This window comes from Mycosarcoma maydis, chromosome 10 (assembly GCF_000328475.2).
Source record: "Mycosarcoma maydis chromosome 10, whole genome shotgun sequence".
NCBI classification, from domain to species: Eukaryota; Fungi; Basidiomycota; class Ustilaginomycetes; order Ustilaginales; genus Mycosarcoma; species Mycosarcoma maydis.
The window spans coordinates 575,843-594,266 of NC_026487.1; the positions used below are offsets into that span (position 1 = coordinate 575,843).

Consider the following 18,424-nt stretch of genomic DNA (forward strand, 5'->3'; position numbering starts at 1 on the left):
CCGCGGTAGACGTCGGCGATCAGTAGAGGTTCCGGATGTAAACGTCCGAGGATTGAGCGCGCCGAGTCGATGAGTCGATTGGCCATCTGAGGGCTGACGCGCGTGCATGTTGCAATGCCTCGAATCTTCTTAACTCGACCAGGAGCGGTAAAGTTGATCGTGCAAAGATGCTTGATGAGCGGACACCGGAAGTGGACCTCTCCGCCTCCTCCCGGAGCAGACCCACGTTTGGCAATGCGCAGCTCCAACGAGCTCGCCAGCGTCGATACAGTATCCAATGGCAAAAACAGCGAGAGGTGAGGCAGAGTCACCGTTCGAATAGTATCCACGCCCAAATCCCCATCCATGTTGGTCACACCCCTCAACGTCAAGGCGATCTCCTTTTTCGCAAACGGCGCCAGCACCACCACCCATTCGAGCCAATACCCGATCCCTCGTGTCAGTGAGCAGTCATGCACCACTTTTCCACCCGCAATCACGCCTGGTTTCAGAAGGATCGATGTACCAGTATACGAGATTTCGACATGTGAGCCATTGGTGATTTTCTCTATCAGACGCAGAAAGTTGGCTTCAAAATCTCGGATACCAGGCGAAGAAGAGTCCGGACGAATAGAGTCAATTCTCACGGGGCGTTGTGAGATAAGCGATAGGATGAGTCGCTGTCGAAAGTTGCGGTGGCCTGTGAAGCGGAGCAGGCGAGACTTTGGGTCCGACGCCACCGCGCCGGCGGAGGCTGAAACTGCCATTCCTGCGAAAGTTCAAATGCTGTTGCGTGTTGACTTCTGTGATGTCCGTGGTCAATACGTCGGTCTCTAGCGTATTCGCTCCTCTTTTGGACTCGTGTCGACGCTTGCGATGATCGTGCAGCTGTTATGATGGAGAGCGTCAAAAAACATAGCGTGGCTTGCCATGCCATAATCAACAAATTTTGGCACGCAGCACCAAATTCACGATTTCCATCTCACAAAGCCGAAAAAAAAATCCGCCTGTCTTCCGTAAACTCTTTCCGACTTCCGAACCCCGCTCTCCGTCTGTCCACAATCGTCGTCCGTGAGTATCGTGTATCACGGTGCGGTTGTTAACCCCGTTCAGCTCCACTCGAAGGCTCAAAGAGATACACAGGCGCACACACATCCTTGATATGGACAGAATACAATCTTGCGAAACGCTCAGCAAAAGATACAAATACAGTGATGGAAACAGCCATGCGAAAAGTGGTGGGTGACCTTTCAGAAAACTGGGCAAAGGAGATGGAGCAGAACACGATCGTACCTAGGCCGTTGGTCTAATGTTCGGGCTCCGCACAGTGAAAGTACTCCCTGAACACGGGCTCGGTCCTGATCAATGGTTGGTCGACAATCGTGTTATACACGTGCAGGAACAACTCGGGAAACCGTCGAGTAAAGTAGTTTAGATATCCATCTGGTAAACTTCCCAAGACCTTCTTGAGCGTACCAGGTAGGTCCTGATAGTGATGTTTCTTATTGCGCATGGCACGCAGCAGGTCTTGTACCGACGTCGGATCGTACTTTCGAAACTTGCCGAGATTCTCCAGGAACATCCTGTCGCATCGTCGATGCCAATCTGTGCCCAATACGTTGCGTGCTTTCGACTCGAGCAAGACCAGCGCGGGCGTGGGTGGATCTTTGTCCATAATCTCGAAACGGTCAGAGGCGTCTTGCAGGAAGTTGAGCCGTTTGTTCGCGTCCCAAAAGTACGGATGGGTCAGCGCTTCAGCAGCAGAAGGACGATGACGTGGGTCGTGGGAGACCATCCTCAGCACCAGATCCTGCGCTTCGTGACCTTCTTCGCCCAGACCGTCCAGTCGCGACAGATCGACTCGCTTGCGGATGATGTTCATCTCACGCTCAAAGCGGGAGCCAAACGGATGGTCGCCGTTGGACAGCACGTAGTAGGCGAGACAGCCTAGCGCAAAGATGTCGACCGCTCGAGTGAGACGCTGCTTTTCTTCGCGACTCGAGGTAGACCTTGGATTGTTGCCCATCGATGACTCGGACTCGGATCCGGCATCCAGATTAACGTCGCCGCGCAGGATCTCTGGTGCGCGCCAGCCTACAGTGCCTCCTGGGTTGTTGACCGTCTGCGAGAAGCTCGTCTGCGCCATACCGTCCAACCGCTTGGACAGACCAAAGTCGGACAGCAGCATCTTCAAATGCTTGCCGCTTGTCGATGTAGCCACCAGGATGTTCTGCGGCTTGATATCCCGATGCACAATCGAGAGCGAGTGAAGGTGTCGCAAACCAGATGCGATCTGTTGTAAAGCGCGCTTGGGTTCGAGCAAGTTGCTAAGGTCGCGGTAGTCGGCCGGCCGTTCGACCACCTCTGCCAGACTAGCAGGGCATAGCTCGAGCGCAATGAACAAAAAGCTAGGCGTGAGCTCCTTGTAGAAATAGCGAATGACGTTCGGATGGTTGTCCGCCGACTCTAGCAGTGATACCTCCTTTGAAGCAACGTGGACAAAGTCGCGAAGTAGGCGCTTGACTGCCACAGCCCGGCCCTGGAAAGTGCCCCTGAACACCACAGTGCCCGAAGATCCGTAGCCAAGCACCTCGTCCGAGATGGTGAGCGAAGACGTGCTGACACCGTTGTTGGGCGCAGAGCCGCCGAACTGATTCTGACCGTTTGCTGCAATCTGCGCAGCAGCTCTGCCGACCGAAGCTGCATCCTCCTCTTCAAAGCCGCCCCAACCTGTGTTGAGCAGAGGTGATCGGAGCTGCGGCGACATGAGCTGCTGCGTACGTTGCAGGCTATCGCTTGCGCCGAGGACGGCATTTGAGATGCGCAAGCCGTTGACCTTGCCCGGCTTGGCCTTGGCAGGTAGAATGCCTTTTCGCGGAGTCTCTGGTTCGTTTTCGTTGGACGAGGAAGCATCAGAGATATTCACAGATGCGCGCTCGTCGGTTCCTTCATGCGCAGCAGCGCTGTTGGCACGCTTCCACGGTGCCACAAGGACGTCCTCCTGACTCTTGTTCGTCCCGGCCTGTCCAGCGTTGAGTTGTGCTTTAATTTTGTCACCGACACCTTCCTCATCATCATCGTCATCAGCTGCCCTTTCTTTCCCGGCCTCGGAAGCATCTGGGCTGCCCTCTTTGCCGTTGACTTTGGCTGCTTTGGCAGCGACAGCAGCACCTGCACGTTTGCCTCTGCGTCGACGTTTGTTTTGCTTCTTCTTGTTTGTTGATGCGGATCCGTCGTGAGGATCTTCGCCTTCGCCCTCCTCGTCATCGTTTGCCGGAGCGCTCTTGACATCATGCCTACCGACAGCAAGTGCGTCTTTGCTGGATAGTGCGATGGCTTGTTGGAGCTGGCGCTTTTCCTCTGCGCGCATCTTTTCAGTAACCGCCTCTCCGCCAAAGCCTGCCTCGTCCTCTTTGAGAACGGGGATCCAGACGACACCTTTGGCAATCTCTGCTGCTTGCCTCTCAGCTCGCACCTTTTGCTCCTGCAAACCGAGGTAGGTGACACCGCTGAGCACAGCAATGACTAGTGCCAAGATGACCTGGAGCAGCACCACGGTCATGCGGGCTTTCCAGCTTCTTTCTGTAGAATCTGCTCGCTCCGTTGAATCGCGTGGTGGGAGCTTGGAGTCGGATGATGTCTGATCTGATACACCTCGAGTGCCCGGTCTTCGAGACCGTGTGGAGGTCTTCTTGTGCGTTTGTGGCGATGCAGACGGCGTGGTGGATGTCGACGAAGCTCGATCGCTAGGCGATTCCTCCGAATCGTTGGCCGCGGAAGCGCTGTCCGGTCCAAAAGTAGGGCGATCGCCTATGCTGAGCTGAGGTGAGCCAGCTTCGATTTCGAGGGTGGGATTCGAACCCAAGAGCGAGTCGCGCAATTTTCCTTCCGCTGTGGAATCCACGTACAGCGAGTAGCTCCCAAGCCAACATCCAAACGAAGCGCACTTGCGCTGGCCCTCGTCTGCCCAACCTTTCTGTGAGGGGGGCAGTCCAGGTAGCCAGGAGTCCCTGGCGGCTTGTGAGTTGATTCCATCGGGAAGACCAGCGGCAGCCCTGGATGTAAAGGCGACGAGCGGGAAACGATGCGAACTCATGGCATACAGACTGTCACCAGCGATGCCGAGATAAGCCGAGCGACGACGTGGTGACAGGCTGTTGCGAAAGTCGCGCGAATCTTGTTCTTGGGCTTGTTGCTCGCTGATCTGCGGGAAGATGCGATGGATCGGAGCGGGAGGATGTGAGACAAGAATGGGACGACTGAGTGACTTGGTGTTTTGCAGGTGCGGTGCTGGGTAGACGACATCGAAGACACCAGCCACACTTGCACGCAGCTCTGCCGACCAAAGGGCACGATGAGCATCATCGGAGACATCGGAAGCGCGCGAAGCTCGGTCAACTTCTGTAAGGTTGAAGCAAACGACGCTGCCATCTTCGGGCATGCCGAAGATGGCGCGCTGATCGGGGTGATCTGCTTGCGTCCAGAGGATCTGCACATCGCGGTCACCTGCGTTGGGGGCAAACGTGCTGAAATGGAGCGTCTGAAGCGCTTCGGGAGAGTTGCGCGAGTGAATGTTGAGCGTGTAGTCGGTTCTGCCAATGTAAGCCAGCTTCGAGGTGGACTTGGACGATGAGCCGGAAAGGGTTGGTTCGTCATCAAAGCACGACTCTGGGTTGGAAGAGGCACTTTTCGAGCTGTCTCGCGCTGAAGATCCAGATAGGCCGACATCGAGGTCATGCGCTTGAGCGCCGCACCAGACGCCAGCTTGTCGGCCTCCAAAGACAGCGCCGAGCTCACCAGTTTCAATGTTGAGCTCGACGAGCGTGGTCTGCTTCTGCCCAACAAAGACACGTGTGTCGTCTCCAGCAAAAGAGAATGGGCTTAGCTCGACTAATTGTGGCAACGTCAATGGGAGCTTGTCCAGTTGGACTGTGCCAGGCTCACCGCTCGTAGCCGAGGGGGCGCCGGCTTTCGCACCAGCGGAGGACAGCACATAAATGTCACCAGCCGACGATGGTTCGACAATGTAGATGCCGCCCGTTTTGAGCAGAGGAGATGAGTCGCTGAGGGGGGATGCAAAGATATGTCCGCCTTGAGCAATCTCGGCAAACGATTTCTGTTCCTTGCCGTACAGAGCAGTAACAAGAGGACGCAAGAGCGAGTCGGATTCATGACTGGCATGTGGTGAGAGCGACCACAGATGTTTGCCTGTTTCTCGATGAAGTGCATAAAGGCCACCCTCGACGGTGGTAAGCACGACGGTGTTGGCAAGGACAAGGTCGGATATTGAGGAAGGGCGCGTCGAAGATATGCTGCGAAAACGTGAGCCGGCAGATGCAAGCTGATGATGCTTGGCAGACGGGATCAGATCGTGTTGAGGGATGGCCGAGGCGAGGCTGGCATTTGGGTCATTGGGCAAACTGGCGGCAGCTGGAACAGGCGCGCGCATAGTTGCGGCGGAAGCGCTCGAGAAAGCATCAAAGACGATGGAAACGAGCGCCCAAATGATGAGTTGGAGGAAGAATGCATTGTTGTGAGAGGACGTAAGCTGTCGGTGTGGTATCGAGGCTGGCGAGAGGTTAAAGTGATGTTTCCGTGGTCGCTGACGCGACCTTGGTAGATATGGAAGCTTCATGGTGGCCACCGGCGCCAAGGCCGTCCACTAAGCGGAGACAAGCAAGATGGCGAGTGGAACTACTGATGTACTGCAGCTGATGAAGAGGATCCAATTTGTGGCTGGGTCTGTTGGTAATTGTGAGGAGCAGGCGGGTTGCGAACAATCTACCACGTCAGGCGATTCGAGGTAGCCGTCAGCATAAGAAGCTATCGACGGAAAGATACAAGGGTGAAAAGGCGCCACAAAAGAAGAAAGGCTATGTGACGAGCACGAGAGGGCCGTGTAGAGGACAACTGAGTGTTCGTTGAGTGTCAAGGTTGCAAAAGAGAAAATCGAAGCGGTCGGATGCAGAGGAGGTTGGAACACAGCAGTCCCAGTCAGGAGAAGTGGTGGGTTATTGCACAAGAGAAAGGAATCAAACCATAAACCGCAAAGATTGGGTCAAAGGTGACACGATGTGGGGTTTTAGTGAGGATCAGATGAAATTGACGGCAGAGAGACAGTGATGTTGGCTGCGTGAGCGTGAGAACGCGTTAGAAAGCAGGTGGTGATGCCAATGGTTGGCGAGGGCGGTGGCGACGATGCTCGTGATGGTCGAGATGATGGCGATGCTTCTGATCTAGACCAGATAGAAATGCGATCACTTTTCCTCAATGTGCTGTGATTATGAATGTGATGATGGTTCAGTTGACAGCTTCCCCCGTCAGACATCAGAGGGTCATGAGTGTGAGTTGGGAGTGTGACATCTCTTGGCTGAGTGTCAATCGGCAGTCGAGCAGCCAAACGTCGAACAGTGGCACAGCGCCGAATATTCACGATTGGTTGTGCGTAATTTCAGTTTGTGGTTTTGAGTTGCTTGGTTTGCTCGCTTACCCGCTGTGTGTGCGTTTGAGCCATTCGTGATTCACGGTCCTTCGAATGCTATTCTCTGACAACAATATTAATATTATAATAACCACATAAATAAATAAAAAAACAAATAAGACGGCTTTTTATTAATATTTATTAATGTCAACTAAGTTAGCGCTTTGCTGGGTTTGAGAGCGCTTCGTGCTTTGTCGCCGCGTTTGGCTGCATTCGTGATTCGTGATTCGTGATTCGTGATTCACAATCACGAATTTCCGAGAAAGGCATGAGTCGCGTCTGACACTCACGACTGGAAACGGCATTCGCGATTTCTCAACCTCTAGAATCGTGAATGTGCCTCACTCTCGACTCGTGGTTGCGGAGAAGCACGCAGAAGCATGCAAACACATGTCGTTTAAAATAACTTACGAATCGCACAGGGACACGTCGACAGCGGCTCGCTTCACTCACTACTCACGACTCTTGACTTTTGGTCGACAAGCACGGACGACGGCGTTCGTGATACACAATCACGAATCGTGAAATGAACTTTTTTGCGACACAGCCTCCGGCATCGCAATCAACGTGGACGCCTCTTTGACTAATTGCGAATACACCGATTTGCATGTTGCACGCACAACTACAGAAGGTCTTGATCGTCTTGGTCATCGCCGCCAACTACCTCGTCGTTCTTTGCAACGTCGCCAATCGTCGTGTCAGCAGAACGAGCGCCGCTGGCTGCGGTGCTGGCTGCAACGAATGCAGTCTGGCGTGCGCCTGCTGATCTTGAGGCGGCTTCGACTCTTGCCATTGGATCGCTAGCATCCACATCATCCTCTCTCACATGTCCATTGCTTGAGCCCTGTGCGCCACGCTGTGCTTGGTTCTGCTGCGCTGACGCCAGAGCCGAAGCAGCAATGTACGAGACATCCGTGTTGAACTGTGCCTGCACCGAGCGCTTGATCCGAAGCATTTCTCGGAAAGTGTCTTCGGATCCTGTTTCGATCTCAAACTGGTTCCACTCCTTCCAGAAGTCGGTCTGTGTGCGTGGATCGCAAAACTGCGAGGCGTGTGCATAAATCACTCGTGCCCGATCGATTTCGCCCAGCTTACGCTCCAGTGCGGCAAATCGTAAGCACATCTCGGCAGTCTGCCGATCCGGCAGCGACTCGATCGCTCTTTCGTAGATCGGTCGCGTAGCTGCGAGCCCAAACGTGGCCGCCGCTTTGGCAATGTAGAAGACGTACATGTCGAACCGGTCGTCGGTCGAAACGGCTCGCGTAGCGCGTTCGTAGATCTTCATCGCTCTTTTGACCAAGCCATGCTCCTCCTCCAGTTGTCCATACATGAGCATCAGCGGCTTACAGAAGCGCGCAGGACACTTGTCCAGCGCTTGCTCGAACAGATCACGTGCACGTTCCAGCTTGGCCCCGCCGTATCGCTTGACAAACTTGCTGAGGTAAACGTTCCAGATCTCGAAAGCAACAGGATAGCTGAACAGCTCGACGCCGCGTTCAAACACCTTGAAGCTCTCCTCAAAGTACTTGTTGTCCTCCAGAAAGGCGGCGTAGTTGATGATGATTTGTGCACTGGCAATCTTGAGCTCGAGCATCTTTTCGTAAACACGCTTGGTGCTCTCCACGTCTCCCAATGACTCTTCCAGATCAACGTAGAAGCTCCACAGCTTGAGCGACTTGAACAGCCGTGTTTGAGGGGGGAGCGTATCGTCGTGGTACTGGATGCCTTTGGTGTTGCGAGGTGGTGCGACGCTGCGCGCCATGGTGCGGATTGCCTCGTCGTAGTTCGAGTGCCTCAGCTCCATTTCCGCCCATTCGCACCAGATCTCGGCCAGGTCGTCCACGCGACGAAAAGGTATTGTGATCGCCTTTTCAAAGATCTTGCGTGCCGATTCGAGATCGCCCTCCACTTGCTCCGCTTGCTCTTCTTCCTCCTGGCCCTCGACGCCTTCGGCCATCCGCTTAGCCAGGCCTGCTGATCCTCCGTATTCATAGAATTGGGCAAAGTTGAGGAACAGCTGGTGGAAGTTAGGCGTGGCTTTGCGTGGATTGATCTTTTGGATCGCCTCGCGATACGTCTCTATGATTTTTTCGTCGTTGTCGCCATACAGCATCACGCGCTTCTCCCATTCTTGCACATCGTCTGGATTGCGTCGCAGCAAAACGTCGTTGACCAGCAAGGGTCGACGTTCGATGAGCTCTTCAAACTCTTGCATGCGTCGGTCCAGCTCGGCTTCCTTGTCTTCCCTGGTCTCCTCTTGGTCTTCCGCATCGGCTTCCTCGTCGCCACCCTCTTCTGTCAGCTCGTCCATCATGAACGCAATCACGTTTTCGCTCGTTTCTGCATAGGCATCAAAGATCTGGGTAAAGTCGCGAACCGTCTTGACTGTTTGGATACCAGCTTCAAACGTGTCGCGTGCCACATCAAACTCGCCGCGTTTGATCCAGTAGGTAGCCAGTCCCGTCCAAAGCCGACCGGACTGATCTGAGAATTTATCCAGGCCATCTTTCTGAATAATAGCCGTCACGTTGAGTCGGGTAGGATCAAGAGCGTCCGTCTCAGGATGCTTGCTCGACGATGCTTTTGCAATCTCACGAGCTGCTGTCCCTTTGCCCTGAATGTGTCTTGGCGCCCGCCGAGCATTTGTCATGCCATTGTCTGATGTCAAAGCAACGCTATGCTGTAGGTATTTCTTTTCCTCTTCCGGATCCAGGCCGATCTCCTCCGGGTACTTTTCGGTTAGTTCGAGCCATTCAACAAAGAGTTGAAATGGACTTTTGCCTTCTGGGCTCACGTACGTCCCATCCATGGCGCTTCGAGCGAGCCCGAGGAGAAGTTTGGATGCCTCGAGTGCCTTGGAGCCAGATTGCTTCCTTGAGCGGTCACTTTGCGCATCGTCCTCCGCTTCCTCCTCTTCACCTTCTGGCTCATCTTGATCCTCTCTTTGCGCCAGGAGGATGGACACGTACCGTTCTGTCAACGAAGGGTCGACTCGGAGGTAGCGTCGCCATACTCTTAGGCACGTTTCTCCGCCGCGGCGTTCTGCCCACTTGAGGTACACCTTCCATACTCTGAGATGCAGCGATCCAGGCAAGGTCCTTAATGCGCGATCAAACGTGCGGCGTGCGTGGGTGAATGAAAGGATCGGAGGGCATTGTGGATGGATGAACATGGATAGATAGCTAAGCCACAGTCGTGGCATGGTAGGAAGCCACATGAGAGCGCGCTCATAAAGTGCGGCCAAGCTCTTCCACTCTTGCCAGCCAACGGTGCCGTCGAGACCACCCCTGTAGGCCGACCCGAAGTCTTCGTCTTCCACCGAGTCAATCAATGTTGGACCAAAGTCAAGCTTCTCGCGAGCAGCCTGCAGATCGCGTTTGCGCTTGGCATCGGAGCCGCCTTTTGGATCGCCCAGTACGAAGCGTGAGCGATTCTGCAGGTAGTCGCGCCAAAGCGAGTAGCGTGTTGGGAACTGAGCTAGTGCACGCTCGTAGATACTCGTGAGACGCCGCAACGCTGTGCGCTGCGTACTGCTAGCAAGAGGCCCTAAAAGTGCAGCCTGATAGGTGGTGAGAGATACGTCTGGTGGTGGACGTTTGACGACGTTGGTATTGATGATGTGATCAATGTAGGAGGACCACGAGCGAAAGTTGTCCGGATTACGAAGCAGCTCCTGCTCGAGCAGAATATCGGCGGCGGGTATGAGCGTGTCATCCTTAGCTGGATCAGGAAAGGGTGAGGTGAGCGGGAAAAGCGACGTCACGGCTGCCATGGCATCTTGAAGTGGTGAAGATGCAGAAGATGCTTGGATTGTGGCATCCGACGACACAGCCACATTTTCTTGGCTGGACCGCATCTTTGGCGGCATGGTGGCCAAGAGCTGGTGGGAAGTGTGCGATCCGGCCTTGCTTCTGCGCTATGCTGATGGGTATGAGAGCGTGGGCTGGAAAGCAGGCACAAAAGTCTCTCATCGACATGGACAACGATGGATTCGAAGCTTTGTTGCGTTGGCCCTTTTCATTCACCATTTCCGATTCGCGAACTGCCTGACGCGCACGGCGAACGGAAAATTATGTTAGACCGGAATTGCACTTAGGTCCAAGAATTTCACGATTCGTGATTCGTGATTCGTGATTCAGAATTTGGCCGGACCAAGCACGAAGCAGAAGCACGAGCGGCCCTTGAAAAGTGCGCTGCTACTAAGTTACTTCTCGCAACGCACACACGCACACACGCACACGCCTAATCCCAATCACGAATCACGAATTCTATTTTCTCCACGCGTTATGGACCCTCGGGCCGAGAACATGAGAACGTCCACCACACAAGCCGCCAAGCGAACAAAGGGAGACCAAAAAAAAAGAAAGAAAAAAAAAGGCTCCGACTTGATAGAGAGCCGAGTTGGGCTTACTCTGCCAACCCAAATCTTCGTATCATCTTCGCCGTTGCTTGCTAGTGTTACCAGCTGAACCACCATATTCCGGAGCAGCACAGAAGAGATCGCATGGAAGCATCATCTCCAGAAGCCAAAAGGCAAAAGGGTCAGGTTTGTCGATCTGGAACAAAGATACGGAGGAGCAAGAGAGGCAATTTGGCGAGCACGCTAGGCTCTGGCTTGTGGCCTAATACCCTAAGTTAGTGAAAAAAGGCTCCGAGGTGGGGGTCTGACTGTCTCTAACCTCTGCCAATTTGACCGACAACCAACAAGCACCGATTCACGATTGCGAGCTTTGCGGTACACTCGGTGACTCACGACTGTCGGTGGAAAGTCCGCAACAAGACTCAAGCGGCTGCCGGTGCAGTCAGTACGAGCAGGGTTCGATAGCCTGTGCACGCCCAGGAACGCTCCAAACAGCTCGTTGTCTTGGCTAGCATACTGACGCAGCATCACTACGGGTGAGTCTTGTTCTACGCAACCCGAGCTGCAGCCGCCTACGCTGCAAATTCCTTGCGAACACGAACTTGGAAGAATGGCAAAGACTGTGAGATCCCAACCCCTCTCGCAGTCGGTGGTTACCCAGACGATCCGGGCGATCCGATCTGATGACAAAGTGTCGTCTGCTTCGGCTTCCAAGATATCGGCCAGACCGATTCAGTCTCGTCTTCCTGGTTCCTGTCCATCACTACCCTCATCATCGCTATCAGCTCTGACAGCTCCCATTCGAAAGCCGGATGAGCCGCCTCAACTCGAGATACCAGCCACAGCGAACAGTCAGCCGGCACCACTTTCGCACAAATCAACGTCGGGCCCTTCCAGAAGCCGTCTCTCTTCAGGTTCTTCTAGTTTCGAGTCGTTGAATTCGCCTCCTACACCAAATGGACCCTCAGCTGCTGCCAAAGTTGCTTTTAAGCACCCATTCAAGCACTTTGATGCAAACAAGGCTCCAGTGAAAGCTTCGCGTCAGTCATTGTCAGCAAAGGCAGCTTCATCTGCTTCGCCTTCAAGTGCCAACAGAATGCTCGACGACGACTTTTTCCCGCCTCATGTCCATGTCAGCACCACCCCAAGCGTAGAACCCAAATCTAATCACATCCTCGGCCCCGACGGTCAGATATACACACAAGGCGATGCTGCCAAACTCGGTCTCATCATCCGCACCGCCTGCGAAGCGTGTCGCAACCGCAAGCTCAAGTGTAGCGGCACGCTTCCGGAGATCGGGGGCTGTGAACGGTGCAACAGCGACGCAATTCAGTGCGTCTACTCAGCACGAGCACCTATAGGTCGACCTAAGAAACGCAAAGTTGACGAGGGTCAGGAGTCGACATTGGACGTATCAACCTTCTCACCCGTAGCACAAGCCAAGGCTAAGCCCAAGCCAAAACGCAATCACTTGGCCAGCAGCTCTGTTAGTAAACCTGCTGCAAAGGGCAAGGCTGGCAATCTCGCCTCCTTCAACTCATCGGCTGCCACTCAAGATAGGGTTCCATTTGCAACCTCCCCGGCGCTTCAGCAACTTCAGAATGCAGACTACAACCCCATGCAACACAGCTTGCCAATGTCTCCTGCACAAAGCGAACAGGCACATCATTGGAACACGCCGCAAGATCACAGTCCAGCAGCCTTTGTCCCAAGCCAGTCTTTCGGCTCATATGCAAGCCCGATGCAGACGCCCATGGTGCCCAGCTCAAACTCCATTAGGTCTAGAATGTCATCTGCACCCAAGCTCTGGTCTCAACTTCAAGGCAACTTTGCAATGACTCCATCCGACACAACGACGACGCCTTGCTCTGCGAATTCGCCTGCCTATGCTGCTTCTTCGTACGCAAACGACCAACCTCCACGCGCTTCAGAGTCACATGTCAGCTCCTCTTCGCCTACAGCCAAGTTGCCTTCTCTCGACGACCTGTCCGTCGCCGCGTTTCTGCAGTCGCTCGATACGCTTGAGATCTCTCCTGCTGAGCTTTTGCAGCAGCAGCAGATGCAGATGCAGATGCAACCATTTTCCAATGCCACATCCGCCTCGGGTACGCCAACTGCTTCCAGCAATTATGGACTCGGCCTACCCTTCGAAATGATCAGCTCTGCCGATTCAAGTGCAACGAATCAGCTGACAGCTTCTTCGGTCGAAGAGTGGGCTATGAGGAGTGCAATCCTGCAGCCAGGTCTCAGCTTTGCCGTGCCTGCCGACTTCAGCTGGTGGGATCTCGGCATCAATGGTGCCGACTTGGGACCTGGCTCGGCCACCGCCAGTGTATCTGCCACTCCCTCGTCTGAGCTCGCCTCCATGATGTTCCCATCGATCAGCGCAGTGCAGCCTGTAGTGGCCGATTCGAGCAACAGCAGTGGCATGGCCAGTCGCCCAAGTGGCTCTGAACATGCATCTCCTGTAGAACCCTCTCGCACGCAGGTATCTGAAAGATCGCGTAGACCCACATTTAGCGCTACTCAACCATGGCCAAGGGGTGCAGATGCCGGAATGGGACAAGGCCAGATTCAACACACGGTTGCCGCTACAGAGACTGGTTTGGGCTGGTCCACGCTGCCCGTGGCAAAACCCTTGACCAATGCGCTGTCAGGACTAGTCGAGGATCAAGCAAACAGTGCTAGCCCGAAAAGCAGCTGTTGCTCATCCAAATCCACCTCGACAGCCTCGCTGTCCCCACCTGACGCCAAACACAAGCAACTACAAGAGCCTTCACAAGAGCAGAAAGCCTCGTGCTGCTCGTCCAAGTCAATGGCACCAACAAACACAGAACCTCAGAAGCTGAATTCGTGTTGCACCAATAAAGTCAAAGACGAAACAAAAGAGACGGTGCCAGAACGATCTACGTCCAGCGAGTCAGCTAAGAGCTGCTGTTCCAACACAAGCATGTCATACGCGAAATCTGCGACCAAGGCATCTAGCGAGAGCGAGACACTATCGAACGAAGCCATCGAAATGGGGCCGCTGTCCACATCCGCCTCAGTTCGAGGTGCTGTTGCTCCGCAACTCGACGGTGAACGCAAGCGACATGCGGCCACGCATGCGCACCACCCCAACAAGGTGCACTGCGTTCCGAATCCAAGCGGTAAAGGGTGCACGTGTCTATGCGATATGAGCGTTGCGCTGCTCAGTGTCAAGCAGGTTCTTCGCGAGACGGATCCTCACAAGGCCAACAGCCGCGACAATGCTGATGCGTCTTGTTCATCTCAGCGCTCGAAGAACAGCTATGCTACCGACACAATTCAGCTCACGCTCACGGCGTCGCAGGCTATTACAGCGCAATGCGCGTGTTCGGCCGACTGCCCCACGTGTCAGTCGGACCCCTCGACCGAGATCTCTGCGTCGTTGTTGGTCTCAACTGCGCTGCAGATTTACGCGCGTGCTGTGAGGATCCTGCGCGAAGGATTCGCTGCATCCTCGTCGCCGACGTCAAAAGCCGTGCTCGGTGGCGATTCAGCAACCGCTGCGACGCCAGTTCATGGACTCTTCGGCGGGCTAGATGTGACCATCGGAACTTACAAGCCGTCTACTAGCAACGCAAAAAAAATCGCGCTCTATGCGATCAAGCTCGAACTGAAAGATTTGAGAAAGGCGCTGGGTAAGATCAGTCGGATGGCGCAGAATTTCGGCACGATGGCTGCCAGCACAGAGGGCAAGGGAAAGCGCAAAGCGAGCATGCAAGACGGTGCGGACACAAAGCCAGAGTCTATCAAGCAGCAGCAGCTGCTGCAGGGCATGAACCCGATCGATCAGCTTGTTATATTGAAGCTGTATCGTCAGCTCACGGAGCTGTTGAAGACGGTAGAAGGCTTGGAGGACGCTGCTTGAGAGGCTTAGTGCACAATTGGGAATGCGCCTTTGAGGGGGCCACAGATGTCGGTCCTTCTGCTAAGACACCCACTCACATCTGCGTGCCCTCGATTCAAAACAAAAGAAAGAACATGGACTTGCACACCTCAACGCACCAAGCGGGACAGGAGATGTGCAGATGATATCTGAGTTTGCATGGTTGTAATGTGAAACGGCTGAACATTCCGCGTTCATCGACGGCTTTTTTTGCGCTGTGATGCTGCGGCAAATTTGGGTTTGGACAAAGTCTTGGAGGCGGCGGTGGACTTGGATTGGTTTGTTGCTGCTGACGGTGCTGGTGTGTCGTCGTCGTCGGAGTATTCGGGCCAGTCTTCGGCGCTGCTGTAGTCGTGCTGCATGCCGCCTAACGGGATGGGTTCCAGGTCGGAATCGTCCGAGTGAGGGTCGACGCCAGGAGGATTGTCGTAGCCGCCTGATGCGCTGCGTGAAGGGATCCATGTGGGTGGATCGTCATTGTCGTCATCGTCGTCATCGTCGTCGTCGTCGTCTTGCTCTCGGTCGTTGTCCGAAGACAGTTGAGCATCGTCGAATAGTTCTTCGTCTTCGTCAATCTGGTCGTCATTTGCGTGATCACCATATTGGTCTTCATACGCAAACTCATCTTCCTCCTCGTCATTTTCTTCCTCTTGCTCGTCATGCGAGCCGTCGGTGGCGTCATCTTCAGAGCCGAGTCCAGCATTCCTTCGACTGGCCTTTCGAAGTTCGGCTTTGTCGTGCTTCTTTCTCTCCACATTCTCCTGCTGTTGCTCCCTCCTCTGCTTTTGCAGCTTGAGCTTCTCCATGTGTTCACGTTGCAATTGCGCTTCCTCGTGCGCCGTCTTCTTCACATACTCGTGGAATAGAACCGCTCCTTGGTTGCATCCTTCTTCGATCTTGACCAGCTTGAGCTCCATTCGAGGCCCGATCTCGCGCAGACGCACCGCTTTTTGCGTGTTGGCCGCATTGCCTCGACCAACATAGCGGTCGTGAAGATGAACCTTGTTGCGTGGATCAGCGACGTCTTCGGCTTCAGACTCGGCTTCGGATGCATCGGTCTCGAACTCGCCGTTGGTGCAAGAGGTGGACGTGGTTCGACCAAGCACATAGTCTGAAATGTCTTGGGTGGACGACAGGTCCGGCAGCTTGGCGCGCGAAGAGCGCGAGGTGGAACGCGAGCCTTCAACCACCCTTCGAACCGATTTGGATACACCGACGGGTCGGACCGAGATGAGGTAGTGTCTCCAATCGATTGTACCGGTGGCCGAGTTGTAGTTGAGCAGAACGATTCTTCGTGCTTGACTGAGTTTCATCGATTGCACCTGGATCGGTGGGAACAAATTCTGGAATGTCGCTACGAGCAGCTTGATCTGTCGTTCCTCTCCTCCGAAATTGTTGAGCACCAGCAAAGGCGGCGTGACAAACTCGCTACCTGGCGGAGCAGGTCGACGACTGCTCGCCTGAACGTCCTTGGACAGAGCATACTTGTTCACCCGGAACGTCAGTGTCGGTCCACGCGGAGCACGCAAGATGCGCAGATTCGTCCCCGCATCCGTCTGACCGAAGATCAGCAGATGAGTAACGCCAATCGGACCAGCCATGCTGATAAAATCTTTGAGCTTGTTCGAATTGCGCTCTCGCAGTCGCGTTGCCGTGTTGGGCTCCATCACTTTTCGTGTGTCTTGCACCAAGCTGGACACGGATCGTGCTACTTTGCCGGTGCGTATGATGAATGATTTCGGCGCAGAGGTGGATGTGGCAGCCGAGTTGTTTGGCCCCTTGAGGTGGGTGCGCGTCTTCCTGCGGCGTTTCACCATGACTGGCGTGTTTTGAGCCGGGACACGAGCTGTCTGGCCGCTAATGTAGGTTGGCAGGTGGTCCGATTGATCGAACCTTTGTCTGTGACGTCCTTGTTCCGCTTAACAAAGGTGCTCGACGAAGCAATGCGGCAGGTTCAACGTGTGTTGATGATAATGGTGATGTTGATGGCAAGCGAAACCTCTATGTAGGTCCGCTTCACGCTTTTCTTCGTTTCTTTTCGAAACTTTCGACACTCGTGACTTTTTTCTGCACAGCGTGTGGAGTTCAGGGTCTGCGCAGAATTCTCGATTTTCACCTGTCGGATTCTGTGATCTCACAATCAGCTATCTTCATCGTGCATCCGTCGTGCGTGATTCACGATTCACGATTCGTGCTTCTATTAAACTCATGACTGCTCAACTCGTGACTTCACTTGGCTTGTTCGTCTCGTTTGAACAAGGACGGTAAAGCTGCGCACGAACCGACGCTTTAAATGCTACTACTACCGCCTGACTCTCGCAACGAGCACACGTCTCACGGCGTGCAGCCAAGCGAAATGTTAAGTTAGGGTACGCTATTAACTGCGAGCATGGAAAGACACAAGAGACCCTACCAGATCTCTGCCATTTTAAGCAGTCCAGACCTTGGCGATCAACTCGGTGAGTCCGACGTCATCTAAGGAAAGCAGAAGGAGGAATACACAACAGTCAGTCAGCAAGTCAGCTTCTCTCCGCTGAAATCCATCACCGTCTCTCTGTGTCGGCGACAACTCACTAGTGTTGAACTCGTAAAGACCGTAAAGGGTTGCCAAGGTGGCAGCACGCAGCGACCACGTTGCGAGAGGGCCGGCGATGGGGAATTTGCGCTTGTGCAGGTAGTCGGCGAAGATGCAATCAAAGCCGATGTGAGAGTGGACAACAAGTGAAAGTGCGAGCGCGCCGTCGAGGATCGCCGACGAACCGTGCTTGGCGAAACCAGCAGCGACGAGAGGAACGAGCGCAACAGAGAGTCCCCGCTCAAATGCCCAGTGGTTGGAACCGTGTGAAGCGTTGGGCTCGGGGAAGGGGGTTGGGTCGTTGACGGTGCCCTTGACGTATGCTGTGGTGAGGATGGAGATGCGAAGGAGACAAAGTCAGTATGCTAAATTGTGTGAATAATGTAGCTCAGCGTTGCTGGAGGCGGTGCAGTGAATAACGCTTGACTGTCATGTCGAGTCTCCAGTGTTATACAGCACAGATCTGGTTGTTTTTCATGAGACGGCGAACGAAGGCCACTTGCGAGGAACAATTCCCCTTGCAGAGCGAGAGTTGTTCTTGACATGCATTCGCTTGCTTCTCTATCGGTTGCATTTGAATGCACCAATCAACACCAGCCCGCTGTTGTAAGCAGCAGGCTGCTAATCGACCCGACCTTATTGCCTCGGCGCCCTGTCCTGTCACGACAGAACCTCGACGTCCATCACACAAGCTGTGCTGCTGACCACAATATTCCCCGGTTACTGCTGTCTCCTATTCATCCACATTTGGAGCCTTTCTCTGATAGCCCTTGTCTCAGCCGGAATCGAGAATGGAGGATACTTACGACCCTGTCTCGAAGCAGCAACAGCTTTGCCTGAAGAAGTTGTCTGGAAGGCTCGCGATCCGCCAGCGATCATGCGCAGCTGTGGGTTGCGGGCGACCATCGAGAGCCGCAATGGCTGCTGGAGAGTAGGGAGCATTGCGCGCATCATTGTGTAGTTGGGACCGAGTTGAATGATGGTGATAAAGCGGAACAACGATGATCGTGACGAGCGGCGTGTGGGTCTCGTAACTCACGACTCAAGTGCGGGGCCGAGCAACCAGCGTCTCGACAGTCTGTGAGCGTGTGTGCGAACCGGCTAACTCTCTTTGGTTGG

The 18,424-nt window shown here is 54.4% G+C and overlaps 6 protein-coding genes across 6 annotated transcripts in view; 1 reads left to right on the forward strand and 5 right to left on the reverse strand.

Moving 5' to 3' along the window:
- UMAG_15007 (rRNA-processing endoribonuclease) overlaps nucleotides 1-746 on the reverse strand; it is a gene marked incomplete at both ends in the record, with an annotated part of 1,363 nt that extends 617 nt beyond the window's left edge. Inside the window, one exon of the mRNA XM_011392058.1 lies at nucleotides 3-746. Within this exon, the coding sequence (XP_011390360.1) occupies nucleotides 3-746 (744 nt within the window). The remainder of the gene's footprint in view (nucleotides 1-2) is intronic.
- A 539-nt stretch (nucleotides 747-1,285) lies between these two features.
- UMAG_03841 (bifunctional endoribonuclease/protein kinase IRE1) lies at nucleotides 1,286-5,614 on the reverse strand (the record flags this gene model as incomplete). The annotated part of the gene is made up of 1 exon (XM_011391972.1): nucleotides 1,286-5,614. One exon carries the CDS (start codon nucleotides 5,612-5,614, stop codon nucleotides 1,286-1,288), a length of 4,329 nt encoding a protein of 1,442 aa, XP_011390274.1.
- A 1,468-nt stretch (nucleotides 5,615-7,082) lies between these two features.
- Nucleotides 7,083-10,328, reverse strand: UMAG_03842 (mRNA splicing protein SYF1; the record flags this gene model as incomplete). Its single annotated transcript, XM_011391973.1, has 1 exon — nucleotides 7,083-10,328. One exon carries the CDS (start codon nucleotides 10,326-10,328, stop codon nucleotides 7,083-7,085), a length of 3,246 nt encoding a protein of 1,081 aa, XP_011390275.1.
- A 1,102-nt stretch (nucleotides 10,329-11,430) lies between these two features.
- On the forward strand, nucleotides 11,431-14,712 carry UMAG_03843 (uncharacterized protein; the record flags this gene model as incomplete). The annotated part of the gene is made up of 1 exon (XM_011391974.1): nucleotides 11,431-14,712. One exon carries the CDS (start codon nucleotides 11,431-11,433, stop codon nucleotides 14,710-14,712), a length of 3,282 nt encoding a protein of 1,093 aa, XP_011390276.1.
- A 212-nt stretch (nucleotides 14,713-14,924) lies between these two features.
- UMAG_03844 (uncharacterized protein) lies at nucleotides 14,925-16,547 on the reverse strand (the record flags this gene model as incomplete). Its single annotated transcript, XM_011391975.1, has 1 exon — nucleotides 14,925-16,547. One exon carries the CDS (start codon nucleotides 16,545-16,547, stop codon nucleotides 14,925-14,927), a length of 1,623 nt encoding a protein of 540 aa, XP_011390277.1.
- A 611-nt stretch (nucleotides 16,548-17,158) lies between these two features.
- On the reverse strand, nucleotides 17,159-18,256 carry UMAG_03845 (uncharacterized protein; the record flags this gene model as incomplete). Its single annotated transcript, XM_011391976.1, has 3 exons — nucleotides 17,159-17,205; nucleotides 17,305-17,628; nucleotides 18,112-18,256. The coding sequence occupies 3 exons, from the start codon at nucleotides 18,254-18,256 to the stop codon at nucleotides 17,159-17,161; spliced, it is 516 nt and encodes a 171-aa protein (XP_011390278.1).
- Between the last annotated feature and the right edge of the window lie 168 nt (nucleotides 18,257-18,424).